We start from the raw sequence: 15,549 nt of genomic DNA, 5'->3' as shown, positions 1-15,549 counted from the left end.
AATATAACAAGTTAAATATTGTTCATTTGAACAATAACAAAAAAAAAACACTACAAAAAAAAAAGAGGAAAATCATCAAGAAATTTAAATTTAACTGATATCAAAATTCACCGATTTTATTTAGGTCATTGCATCTGTGATCGGTCAAATTTAGTAATCAAATCATCCTATTCAGCATGATATTGTGAATATGGAATAAGGATGTCGTTGGGTTAATGTATTTATTTTTACTTATATTGATACTAACGGAAATTTTTCAAATATTGTCTATGCATCACAATTGTCCAAAATGATTTGTAATAATATTTCGTAGAAAGTTCAATAAAATCAATTTCACAAAAAAAAATAATCTCAAAATTTATACTATATCTATATTACTAATACATTATTTATATTTCTAGTAGAATTATATTATTTATATATTATTTTCGTTGGAAAGAGCTTCAACAAGCAAAACTTTTTCCGCGGAAAAAGTATTTCTACACCTAACTATTTGCACATCTAAATAAAATCAATATTTTTCAATAACTTCAATATCCATTATTATGATACATTTATATTATATAATTAAAAAAAAAATAAATGAAAATAACGCCCCTTTAATGAATCTTTCTACCGCATAACAAACAGTAGTTATTTACTTTGAAGTTTACCATATTTTAAAATAACGCAATCGGCTCGTGGTTCATTTATACATACAATAATAAATTGTCCAATATTTTAGAAGTCTTAATTTTTATTTTATTTTTACAAAATTATGTATTAATATATATTATTTTACATAATTATATATATTATATTTTGTACAAAATAATTCAGTGAGATGGTAGAATTCGAATTTTAATGAAATTAATGAGTACCTATACAATGAACCTGTGTAGCCAGGATATTATATTGGAGGCTATCAAGTTCCATGATTCTGCAATACATTCCAAAAACACCAAGGCAACTCTAAATGAAAAATGCAACGCAGTACAAATGAGTTTAATAAATTTGAATACCGTAACAATGAACGTATTTAGTAATAAGTTTCTTGCAAAAAAAGCTTTAGAATGAAATTTCTTAGCGGAAAAAAAATTAATCAAAAATCATTTAACAATAAAAATCTTAAGAGGCAATATTTAGTATTAAATACATTTTAAAGATATGTACCGAATATCATAAGTTATGATTTTACTGATATATCAATATAATTTTTTTTATATTTATATTTTATTTTGTTATCAATATTTAAAAAGCTATAAAATAGTTCTTAAGCTAATCTAAAAATAATTATTATTAGTAATATAATCTGTAACTAATTAAAATGTTTTAATCAAATTATAAAATATAATAGATGACAATTTAGTAAACGCGTTAAATAAATTGATAAAATTTTAAGTTTATCTTTTTTTTACATGAACGATGATCCGATATCTAAATTCAATTTTTTCTCAACATTATTAGTTAAGAACGGCATAAGAAATAATATTAGTTTATGTATGTATCATACAATCATAGGCATAGTATAATAATATTCGAAAAATATTAATTTATATAATATACATATAATTAATGTATTGAACTCTTAAATTTCAAGGATGAAATCCGCTTACTGAAGACACTAAAATTACTATATGAGTATAATAATTACCTAGTGAAAACTGAATATGACGCATAATAACAAAATATATAAATTCGTAATAGTGTACAGTAGTATACGTAAGTATATACAAGATATTTAATGATAAACTCTAACTAAAATATAACACCATTTGATTACGCTTAAAACATTTTAAAAAGAAAATTATGTAGTTTGGTATATAATTATTTTAACTGCCTTCGTCTAGATATCTATTTCCACTTATGATTACTACTTTTATTCAGTTATTTACCTAATAACGTTTATCAATAAAATCGTACAACGGAAATTTCCAAAATATAGTCAATATCAACAGAATACAGCAGCTAATCCAAAGTTTTCTACCAACGGTATTGTGTCTCACTAAATTTGACTGAATCTTCCACAATTCCAGCTTAGCTTATGATAAACACTCATCGAGCACGTCTGCCTACACTAAAAAACACACACCGTAAGCTACCTACACGTCTCCGACCAAAGTTCTGTAACTGGAAGGTTAATCTTGGGAACGACGTTTCTCCAAATACTTATCTTAAAGCGTATGAATTTGGTCTTAACAGAAAAGAGATAATTAACAAGACATCCAATCCATTCAAATAGACACGCTTGGTGGTCGGTTGATACGAGTATATGATTAATACGGTTATAGGAATTTGTAATGCCTGCCGAACTCTGCGGTATTCTAAAAGCAATACTAATTGTAGAAGAATAAATTTCACAATCGAATCGTTGAATGATCACAACAATAACATTTTAAACAATTTATAATATAAATGGGGTTCGCAGCAAATCGTTTTATTATTGAGAGTGTGAATAAATTGCGCAGCTCACGCATCGATTATTTTAACATGTTGTTAGTCCCGAGGCGCCATAAGTACCATAAGTATCACACACGCGATGTCACCTTTTCTGTAGCCTTTTTTTGGCTTACGTGAAGTTAGCTTTACTCGATACTACAATTCGCTATCAACGATATTATTGTAATGATGGGCACAATGTACCATCATTTTAATTTATCAAACCGCTCAAAGACATGCCAAATTGCGGCATGGACACGTATTTACACAATAACATATTATAAAAATTAACCTTTCTTTTAATAATAGTTCCATAAAGCGTTAGATATTCTCATAATGTAATAACACCTCATTCACCAATAATATGTATACTCAATATCTGTAAAAGTATTGCCATATGTTACTTATATCATATTCATATTAATAATAATTTTCATTTATATAAATTATCAAAGGACTAAGACATGCCGAATGCAGTATAGACACGTAATTACGTTTAACACCCTTGTTAATAATATAACAATATTTCCATATGTTCGCATGATATCTATATTAATAATAATCTTCACTGATGTAATTCATCACAAAGGCATGCCAACTTGTGGCATGGATTTGTAAACATGTAATAACCAATCAATACATAATAAAATATACAATTAACAGTAATAAAAATCACATGAATCGAATAATAATAAATAATAATAAAAAATAACGAACCTAACGGTAAAAGTCATGCACGACCCTTCGGTACTTAGATATTTGAGGGACCAAAGAAATTACATACTAACACCGCCTACATGACCAACAATGACAGTCAGTACATCAGACTAACATTAACTAAATACAATATTTGAAGGTGCCGACGTTGTTCCGAATTAGATCAATCCCTTAGATTTCTCACTGTCAAAGAAAGTGCATACATGACATTTAGTCTTTATAAGGAAACCCGACTGCCAGTCCGAGCGCAGTATGATATCTGATCAATCACGCAGTCACAAGCAGTGCAAGCTAGTAGTCCTAGCCATCGTTGCTGAGACTATAGTTTTAACAGTCGTAATTAATCTCACTCAACTTCTTAAATATTCGTGTGATTCTTATAACTGTTAAATAATTACAACATAAAAAAAAATCAATTATTTTTATTTCTCAAATTAATCTCTTGAGAAAAATACATTTTCCGAGCCACTGGTATATTGGTGTCCCATCCTGTGGACTTTCAGCGTGAAGACTTCAACAAATCAAACTCAAGCTTACACTCGAAGAAAAAGGTAAGTGGAATAACACATATATAAAGCAATTAACAAATTAACAAATATTATATCTGCCCTATTAAAACTCCCCTATTAACGCTATATCATTCCGTTGATTTCTGTATCTCAGAGTTGACCTCACGACCCCGAATAAAATATATTTCATAATAATATACTGTTCTCCGTGTACGTCGAGTGACTGTTGCTATAGGCCAAACTGCAGCTGACACTCTACGTGTCTCGATAGGTCAAGCCAACTCATCTAGGTTTTGTGTATTATTACAAGGTGATTTATCAATTATAGAAAAACTGCAAAGTCGTCCTTCGCAGGGAGGTCCCCATCACCAAGATCTACATCCCACATTCATTCCCCCTCTATTTTCCAATATATTTTTGGTTTATTACACTATACACGCCCAATTTTTTTTTTTTTTTTTTAGCTGAAAAAATTTTACGTATCAATGGATCTTGAATAGTTTTGAAACCGTCGTGATGTTGTCAGAAACGTGGCAAGTAATTGATATGCGTTAATATGTAAGAGAGCCTGCTGGCAGCCGTAATCACAATGTTTGATAAATGACTATATTGAACGAACCTAACGCTTAGATCACAAATTATAACACATCAATAATTATTAATGATAACATAATTATTATTATGTCCAAACAAGGCTGATGAAATATTATTTATCTTAGAACCATTATATAATATAATCTATCGTCGGTGTTCCTCGGAAATAAACGTAACATATAACTATTTGTACATGTATTAAAATTGTAATGAAGTCACAGGCATTCATATGTAAAAAAATATTGCATTTCAAAGTTCCTTTCTATTTATTGAATGATGTTCAATCTATTGAAGTTCACATAGAGAACATTTTTCACATTTTCGTAAAATAATATTATGGCCATAAATATTTCCAATATTTGATTTAGTGTAGTATGATAAAACTAACCGATAACTTTCTATTTTATCGAAATTATGTTGTATAAATTACTATTACCAGTGTCGTCCAGGTCATCAAAGAGCTCTAGCAGGATATAGATGATTTTTAAGGACCTAATCTACTAAATTATTCGCGCATTATTAATTTCATTATCCATGTTGGTGTCAATTAGATAAATTAAATCATAAGATAAATTTAAATTAATATTAAATTTCTACAAGCTCTATATTATTAATTTGTTCATCGTTAAACTTTAAGGCGAGTCCAGACGGAGCAGCTTTTGTCACGCGGCATGAGTGTGAATACATTAATACATTTTCCGTGGCTTTTTTTGATACCACGCGGCATAATTTCCGATCGGCCTAGTAGGTGGTCTACATCAGAGGAAAGCCGTGCTTGTGACGCTCGCCTATGCCGCGTGTGTGTGGACGTATTTTCGATAAAACCGCGAAGCATCAGTACTTATTTTTTAAGTAGGTATTTAAATTATTTTTTAAGTAATTAGTAACAAAATATACTTTTTTTACAGAGGTAAAACTGATTTTTGTAGTTATCTCCAGAAGACACAATTTTTATTTTATCAAAATGTCGATACTGAAGATTCTGTTTTTAAAAATACAGAGATCAATAATGATTTTTCAAAAATCTTTAATTTCATGTTTTTCAAGATTCAAAATTTAGATTACTTGCTGATCTCGTGCACTTCGTTGCCCATTAAAAATAACACAACTCTATAGTATTTATGAATAATATATTATTATTATTATTATAGTTTTAAATCAAATCAGGAAATAAATGCTGCACCGCGTAGGCGCGTATTTGCCGCGCGACAAAAGCTGCTCCGTCTGGACGCGGCTTAATACAATAAATTATAATACTAATTTTTTATTATATATATTTATTTTAATATTTAATTTCCAAAATCTCAATATAACTTCTTTTAATCCAATCAACAGCAATTCGTTAATATACCCACATTTTGAATAAACCTTAATTCGTTACTATTAAGTATGCTATCAATAATTTAAAAAAGATATTAACTTATAGCACTGGATTAATATTTTGTACATTATCAGAAATCTTTTCTCTAAATATTTTATTTTTCTTCAAAATGATCTTGTTCATTAAAAAAAAAAAAAAAAAAAAATTAAATCTGATTTTATATGTTGTAAGCATTGACCAAACTTATGCATAGTTGAGTGACTTTGTTTGAAGATTCACATTGTAGAGTAGTCATAAAATATACATATAAATATAAAATTAATGAAGTAAGATTTATATTTAAATAGTTGAAAAATTTGACAATCCGTCTAAAATAATTAGCCATGAACTTGGTAGAATTATTATAATTTTTGTGATCCCAATTAAAAACTGGAGAAATGTAAAAAAAATAATATCATTAATGATATTATTTTCTAAGAATGAAAACTTATGAATATCAATGATTGAAGAAAATACCTTGCCCTGAAATATTGTCATTAACAGTTCCTGGTCGCGGCCGAATCAAAAGTGAAAATAAATACCTAACCCATCATTACTCCGCCTACGAGTAGCACAAATTTTTGAATTTTATAAAGTTTATCATTACCTAATTGATTAGACCCTGTCAAATTTTTCCAACATCCTGTTTCTTATAGAAGTCATAAAGAAAAACTGCAGATTTTTCAACTAGCATAAAAGGATTGTACACTTCTAAACTTGTTTTATTAGAATGACAAAATACTAATTTTAAGACATGAGCCATGAAATGAGTATAAAGAATATTTTTATTTTTTTTAATTTTTTTATGTGATTGATGTCTTTTATTTGTTGACACAGGTTGCTATATTTTATAATGAAAGATCCAATAATCGGAATAATTTTTCCAATAAGTTATATAATTCCCGTATAATTCTTGTAAACAACTAAAATAAATAATCTTTCTTGTATCGAGTCGTTTAAAATGTCACGAACTTACATTATAAGTTGATCCATAATACTAATATCTTGGGTACCTACAGTTGATCATTATAGTGAAAAATTATAAATATAAATTTCTTTTACAATATTATTTTTAATTGAATAACCAATGAGCATAATTATTTTATTATTAATAAAAATTTTTGAAAAAATATAACTAATGACCCTCAACTTTTATTATTTTTGTTTTTTTTTCCACCTGAGTTTATAGATTTTTAGTATAATTATTGATTATGCTATCGCATTTTGCTAAAAATAATTCAAATTCTAAAAAAATTCCATGACACTGAATTCAATTCACTAATGAATCAGTTAATATTTTTAAATTTCGAATTGTCGATATACTACCAATGGGTGGCCTTCGCACAAAACCTCTTCAACAGTCACCACTTTCATCAACTTTATCGCTAACATTGTTTTAGAAATTGTGTAGTAAAAATATTAATAACAATTAAAAAAAATCCGACAGAACACCACAGAACAAATTTATATAATACTAGTATAAATATTTTATATTTCATAATCCGACGATGAAAACATCTTGAATAAAAATATTTTACAAATATTGTATTTGTTATCGGGTGCAATGAATAATTAATAGATCTAGTTCGTAAAAGCGTAGTAAATACGTGCTTCGCCTACTCATTAGATTTATAGAACGACAAATAATTGTTAAACAAATTTTATCTTAGCTCAATATTTAAATATCTAGTATCAATTTAATTGGCTAACACTAAACGTATTATCAACAATGATATAATTAGGATGAGTTCCAAGTTTCCTAAATGAAATGCTAAACCCTTATAATTGATCAAATTCTATGTGGATAGATACTCTTAATGCAGTAAATAATTCATGAAACCTAAAGTTTTCGAAGTTATCATGTCATCAATATATTTACAATCATAATAATTGTGTTTCTAATTCTTATATATGTAAATTTGTGAACTTAAAAAGTTTGAGTGGACGCATGTTAATGGAATATTTTTAAATACTGCACTTATATTTAGTTAACGATACTAAAATTATTATCTATATACGTGCAATCATTTTTATCTTAAAACTTAATTAACTTGAATTTTTGAAAATTGTTATTGTTTTTTAATAAATTATTGATCCTTACTTATAAAATGTAATTTGTTTACTCAAAATTTAATCAATTTGGATTTTTATTTCAATGCAGCAATATTGTCAGTTAAACTGCATTTTTGTTTTTACGTGTGTGTGTATGTTAATTTTACTTGTAAATAAATAAAATGTCTTAAGTATGGTACATGTTTATAAAATGTTTATATATTTTACAACTAATCAAATAACTATGATATCGTATAACAAATAATATATGTAATAATGTAAAAGTTTTTTATTCCTTCTAAAAAATATTCATAACTGCGAATTGACTTCGAGATGAATGGTCATATTGTTTTAGTGGACAACGATTCATATAAGTTCAAGAAGTTGTAGAGTTCTCTAATTATCTGGTTTATAATGAGAACTCTACTGGTAAGTAATAAACTGATTAACAAAAATACACATATTCGCAACTTTAGCACCCTATGACTGAATTATTAATAATACACCTTGAAAAAATCGGTAATTTTATATTCAATAGATTTTTCCACATACATTTTACTTTTATCTCTGATTAACAATCATTATCACATATAAATTGTCATCTTAATTCGCTACTAATAAAAATATAAAAAGGGTTAATTAATGTTACATAATTACTTTTTTGGACAATTTTTTACTGTGATATTAAGTAGACTGAAGGAATAGCAAGATTTTATAATTTAGAGTTGACAATTTCATTAAAATTAATAACAAATTAAGTATCGAATTAAGGTACTAAATTTAGCCAAGTAGTGCAATAAAACTATTGGTTTTAAAACTATGGTTTCTTAAATGATTTTATAGAAAACAGGTGGTACAGTAAATGTGCATACATCCTATATAAAATGTAATATTATTCGAATATTGGTTCTTAAACAAATGGGCTGCATTTTATTTTTCCAGTTCTTAAAAATCAAACAAAAAATAAAATGTATGTAATAAAAGTAATCAGTGAGAACATTTCAAAAAATGTTATCAATGCGATAATATTATACTATCATTGCTTTGAAGTTTAAAATAATAATATTTAGTCAATATTGGTTTACACTAGGCCTGATTAAACAAGATGAGGGCTCAACTTTTGTTTATTATAATCTGTTAATTAAAGTACTCAAATTAATTGAGTTTTATAGATCTTTGTATAAATGAAAAGAAAGCTCAATGATGGAGAAAAAAAACTTGTTAGTAGTATTAATTGCTACGATTTAAGTTTATTAAATTATAACTTGGTAAGTCTTAAATAAAAGTAATACAGTTGTAGTTAATAAGTAATAAATTATAAAATCAGTAGCTCATTAACATTAACATTAAATATGAATTATAATGATTGTCATTTGACAAACGATCAGTGATATTATGATTGAGATTTCAGCTATTTCTAAAATTACTAAAACACATAGATGATACCGTTTTAATTGTTTAAATATAAAAAAAAAAAAAAGAAACGATTAACGTTGAGTGAAAATTCATCAAGGAACTTGCATTTGAAAATATTAATATTAGTTAAGTTAATTTTACTTAACCACAACCAATAAATAGTTTACTTTTTTAACTATTTTTATTTGTTCAAAAATATCAATCTATATCGATCTCCAATTATTTTTACTTTTGATTTTATAGGATATATCAGCTTGTCGTCTAAAAACCTACACACAGCTGAGCCATAATCTAATATAAAACGAGTCAGGTATTCGAGGAACTGTTCGGGATTTAATCTCAGCAGCTGGCTATAATTTAAGAAACTAAAGAAATATGCAAGTTTTTTATCGGCAAGTCATTTATCTTCAATAACACAAGCAAAATTAATCTTGACAGTATGTAGCATTAGGGTATGCTGAACTCAGTAGTAGAAAGGTTCTTCGTAAATATACTTAGAGGATTTTTCTATCAATCGATTACCTTCGCTACAGTCATTAGGTCTACCACCTGTATCAATATTGACAAAGATTTATTATTTTCACTTCAAATAATTCACTTTGGCTTATTATTTTATAAACCATGGCTGAGAGTGTTAACAGTTTTAAGATATGCAGAACAATAAATAATACAACTAAGACTTATAATTGATAGAATATATGACAATATATAAATACTTTATTAGTCATTGATAAACAGAAAGTTATTAATTAAGGGGGTGCGACGAATTAAAAAAAATGACCATATTCATGAGAATTACATTATAAACCGTATGCAATACGCTAAGTTTTGACGTGCATATCATTTGTTACAATTTTATTGTACTACTACAATTCTCATAAAAAGTTTCACAAACACACCCATTTTTATGTTCAATTCCACCAATTTTTAATCTTCCTGTACTAACACCTTACCTGGGAACTATAGTGATTGCATTAAATGAAAACGTTTCAGGCACTACCCTATCATCCAACCTAGTAGTTCTCAACCTTTATTAAATTACTACACTCTTTATAAATGAAATATTTTTCAACACCCCCTAAAAAAAATAAAAATAAAAAAAAAATTAATTATTTGTTTAAAAAGAATACTTTAATAATAATAAGTTTGAAAATTATTACAGTTGATCAAACGCATATCGACCTAGTTTATAGACATTTACAATATATTATCTAGAATTTATTTTATAGATAAATTAATAGAACTTTGGTGTTTGAAAACAACGAGGAACACAATTACAGATAAGTTATGGAACGAAACTAAGCATAATATATGTATTTCAGTTTTAGTTTTCTTCAATTTTAAGTTTTAATGAAAATATGTTTAATGTTATTCTCAACACCACCCTATCGTTAAATAATTGCTCAACGCCCCCTTCCTAAAAACCAAAACAAATTCACCATCTCTTAGAAAATCTTTTATCGTTCATCGGGGGTCGATATTACCCACGTTGAGAACCACTACTCTAAATTACTAAAATGAAACCAAAGAATTGAGTCTTTGAAGTAATGTCACTGAACACACCTATAATGAAGACTTCTTTAGGCCATGTGGACTCATTTTGGTTCGCAATGTAATCAAATGTTTTCTACAAAAGTATGAACAGTAAATATTATTCCGTAAAACAGCCTTTATTGTACTACCCATTAAGTTATTTTCCAGTTCAAACTTTATTATTATCGTATTAAGCATTTGTCTTACACGACGAACAAAATCATAAAAGCGTATCTTTGTCGGATAAATTGAACTACGTACATGTTACATATTATTTTGCTAGAGCTTTACTGTATTCTACATAATACTCGTATGCACCAAGTTTGTATGGCGTATAAATACTTAATTCAATTGCACACTATATTATATAGTAAACAATTTCTTCAATAACTCGCAAGATATGCATGGAAACACGTTAATTATCCAATCGTTTTAATCCGTGTCATCTGCATCCACTTTTCATAAAATTACTCCAATCTTAACATAAACTGGATATACATTTTGGTTTAAAAAAAAAAAAAATCATAATTACTGTAAAGTTTATGTAAATACATTTTAATCAAATAGTTATACTTTACTATGTGTTTGATGTATACTATTATGTATATAATATACTATAAAAAAAATTAATAAAGTTAAATTAATATAAGTCAATTTCGTTTCAAAAATAAACCAAATGTAAACTACACATTTCAAAAATACAAAAAAAAATTAAGATATTTAAAATGTACTGATCCAAGCCAATTAAATAATGATTTTTGCATTTTTATGCATCACTTTGAAATTAAATCAATAACATAATTCGTAAACGACATCTTCGTATTATGTCAATGTAATTAAAAACAATAGTCAACAAATGGTAATAATTGAAATATGCTACCGAAATCACACATTAAGCGTCTATATCATAAGAATTGTTGATTAAATATTAATAAAATGAAAATAAAATGAACTTCACGATAACAAACAATGTCAGTAAATTATAACTACAAAAACTATATGTTATACCATATGACTGTGAAATTAAAATTTTAACTTTTCAAAACGATAAAAAGTAAAACAATAATATCATATTATAATCTTATTATAGTCAATGTATTCGTATATAGTCGGAGAGTTATGAAATATAATCGTTAACTTGCTAAGACCACCGTAATAATAACAAAACTTTTGTGAACACGTTAGATCCATTTATCCATAAATCGTTGGTTTTCAAGTATAAAACGAAAGAATTTAACAATGTAGAACGTGAAAAAAAATTAAATTCTTCTTTTGTATTGCATTATAGTATATAATTCCATTGGTACCATTATAATTATTTTTAAATTATTATTCTTTTTGTTATCGTCTTATTTTTCTCTCTCTCTCTCTCTCTCTCTCTCTTTCTCTCTGTTTCTATCTATCTATCTATCTATCTATCTATATTAATTTGTGATATATATTTACAGTGATACTTAGGCTTGTTCTCTGCTCTTTAAATAATTAAAATTTGAACTCTGCATCTTACACATGAACGGCAATTAAAAACCGTATGCGGCGCCGAGGAATATACAGTTGTATAGTAAGTATAAGACGGTGTGAAGTCGACCTTTCGACGGCTTCTAGTATATTTCAAAACAAAAATTGCAGAAAAACAACCCAGTTATATGAGTTTATAATACGAGAAATACCTGTTGATCTGCATATCGCATGACATGCCAAGAGAAAATATTATATTACTATACCATGCTCCACAGAAAAACTAATCATTTTAATTCATAATTACCAAGGCTGGGCAAGTAAATGATATTTTTTAACTCAGTTAAGTTAAATTAATTGAGTTTATGTTCAATTAAGTTAACAGTTAAGTTAATCCACATGAAAATTACATTCAAAAATTAAGTTAAAAAATATCGCTAACATAACTTAACTTCAATTAATAAGTTAAGTTAAATACAAAAAAAGAAAAATATTTAAATTAAGCACTGATATAAGTGATATATATATTAAAAATTTACAACCGATCTTATTTAACATTAACAATAATGAAAACGCAGAAAAATCTTATTAAACTCTAATTAGAGTAGAAAATTATACATTTCTTTAGTGGGATTATTTTTAAGCACTTAAATGTCAAATTTATCGTAATTTATGTATATAGTTTATTTTTATTAATTTTTCAAATAAATCACATATGATAAATATAATTTAAAAAAATTTTTCTATTTAATGTTCAAATATAGTATGAAAACTAAAAATAATTACCGCAGTTGAAAGTGTAACTATAAAATTATATATTATTGAAATCTAAACAAACAAAACAATACAATGGACAGGTTAATCAAAATAGCTATTGAATCACAATAAAATAGTCATCTCAAAATGTTGATCACCAATTCAATTTCTTCTCTTATTCAATAATATTTAATAATATCTATCTTATTTAATAATATCATAAATTATGGAATAATTCTAATAATAATAGAGTACAATTATTATTAAAAATAATTTAGCCAATGATAATATGTACATATTTTTGTAATATAGATTTACGGCCACTTTTCATGACAATGGTAATGTAATTCATGGGTGGCACGGCTATTTTTACTCAATAGTCTGAAGACTATTAAATCCATTATTAAAAATCCAATTAATAGTTATACCGAGATAAATATTATGGTCCCATCTGAAAATTTTTTCTTTTGAAATTTTTATTTTTTTATTTTTCTAAATTTTATTAACTTTTTATCGATTGCGGTGTTTTATAAAAATATTTTTCTGGTCTTGAAAATCAAAATTAACTTAATTGGGATAAATGAAAAAATAATACGATTATTTCAAGTTAATTTGTAAGGAAATGAGTTAAATTAATAAGTTAAGTTAATTTATCAGTAATGAAATAAGTTAACTTCACTTTTTACTTAAATTTTAACTTATTAACTCTTTAATGCCCAGGCTTGCCGTTTACATTACGTTTCTTTCATACTCGCACACGTAATCAGAGACAATATTTTTATTTATGTAGTCGTACATGCGTGAGATGTGACGAAAACTCCTCGACCCGCAGACCCTGCAAGCTATTCGTATATTATCACAACGTAATTTGCAGGGCTGGACAAGATATTTCAAGCAAAATATCTAAATACTAGATATAAGATATACCTAGATATCTGAGATATATATTTGTATAAGATATAAAATACTTTATACATTTAATTATATATAATTATTTATTTATTTACCTTGGACACACTATTGTCTCACGTTAAATGCAATACATACTCGTAACTATAACTTAAAATAATATTATTTTGTATGCATATAGAATTCACGAGTATTTATCATTAAAAAGAATTTTAAATTACATTGGATCCGCTTAAAATAATAAACTAATTTTTTTTTTTTTTTTAAAGAAAAGATTTCCTTTATACACAAAAAACTCGTACTTATAGAAAAATTATATATATTTACAAACTAGTAATGATTATTTATTAATTATTAAATACTTAAATTTAGGTAATTTATATACCATATTTTGAAATAAATCCCTGATTATCTTTTACAGGTGCCAATTGTTTTAATGTATCTTCTGACATATAAAATCTACTTGGAGAATAAATAAGCCCAGCAAAATAAATACTCGGCCAACGGCAACTGAAGAGGTTTGGCTTGTGTTACATTTTATAATTATTTTTTTTCCTATTTTTAAATAATTATTTAATCAATTAAGTGATTTATTTTTATCTTTTAAACATTTATTAATTCCTCTAAATTTTGATTGGGATTAAATTTTCGAACAATTTTATTCGAAACTTCAGTCATATATAAATTTTAAATTCAACACTTATTATTTCTAGGAGCAATCGTAACTGAAACGTAGTATAAAAACATGTAGCATAATTAACTTTAGTCGTTGCACTTAAAAAATAATTAAATCTATTGGACAATGATAATTATAATGAGGATACCATAAAAAACAAATGCTTTAATTTTTTTGCGGCTAGAATGGTCTGTTAAGCCGGTCTCACACGAATCGTGATGCTTCACAAGCCGTGTAGGAGGTGTTTAATCATCAAGTATGGCGATGAGTTTTACTCGTCGGGTCACTCGTGAACCATCATCGGTCGTCGATAAATGTGACACGAGTCAAAGAAATAATTCACAATCGCGTTTATCGATCGGCGAGTGTACGAGTAGTGTAGGAGCAACTAAATCGTCAAGTCAAAACATTAACATACGCGATTACGATGCCGGTCAGGTACACGAGTCGTGCGAGACCGGCTTTACAGTAGTAACATTTGCTTCGATAGTGTGGAACATCCAACAGCGCGTAGTTGGAGAACGGATGCCGCGGGAGCGGTCGTCGGTAAAAGGTTGGTATAAGAGCCGGTAAGCCCTGGACGAAAGAAAAAAAAAACGAACCGTTAAAATCGTGGTTTTGCTGGAACCGACGGTGAAATTTTGAGCAACGGAATATACGTATAAATATTTATGCGGCGAGACGCCGCGTTTGGTTAGGGTTTACCGTTTCGAAACCGTAACAATATAGCAACGACGTGTGTACCTGATGCGTTCTCGTCGATCTGCGAGTTGCCCAGCACGCTGGTCATCTCCAGCAGCCCCGCCGTGTTCTCCACGTCGTCCGCGGTGGCGCCGTAGTACTTGTTGAGACTGTGCTTCGACCCGGAAGCTTTCATCACTTTGAAGCGCTCCATCTCGTAACGGCGTTCACGTGCGCGGGTGAGCAAAAAAAAAAAAAATGTAAAAATCCACAAGTGTCACGCGAGCCGATCTCCTTCGCACCGGGTACTGTATCAGATGTCGGGTGTGACGGCGGAAGAGATTTCGTTTCAAAGAAGATGATCGGACGGACGCATCGGTGAACGGAAAACCCGTGAAAAAAAAAAAAAAAATCGAAAACCGAACGCACTGTCACTCGCGTGCGCGCGATCGGACGACGTGGGGGGAAAA

At 27.8% G+C, this 15,549-nt stretch overlaps 1 protein-coding gene across 3 annotated transcripts in view; it reads right to left on the bottom strand.

Annotated features, from left to right (window-relative positions):
* Nucleotides 1-15,529, bottom strand: part of LOC112679480 (solute carrier family 12 member 6) — a 309,155-nt gene extending 293,626 nt beyond the window's left edge. For 2 of the 3 annotated variants that reach the window (XM_025549297.1, XM_025549299.1), the window contains exon 1: nt 15,143-15,529. In XM_025549297.1, the coding sequence (XP_025405082.1) occupies nt 15,143-15,293 (151 nt within the window). In that variant the 5' untranslated portion in view covers nt 15,294-15,529. The remainder of the gene's footprint in view (nt 1-15,142) is intronic. The other variant, XM_025549300.1, reaches the window with a different exon arrangement.
* Nucleotides 15,530-15,549: the final 20 nt, after the last annotated feature.

The sequence above is a fragment of the Sipha flava genome, unplaced genomic scaffold (genome assembly GCF_003268045.1).
Source record: "Sipha flava isolate LNK unplaced genomic scaffold, YSA_version1 163_pilon_pilon, whole genome shotgun sequence".
NCBI classification, from domain to species: domain Eukaryota; kingdom Metazoa; phylum Arthropoda; class Insecta; order Hemiptera; family Aphididae; genus Sipha; species Sipha flava.
The sequence above is the reverse complement of the archived record's forward strand: the minus strand, read 5'-3'. Positions and strand labels throughout refer to the sequence as shown.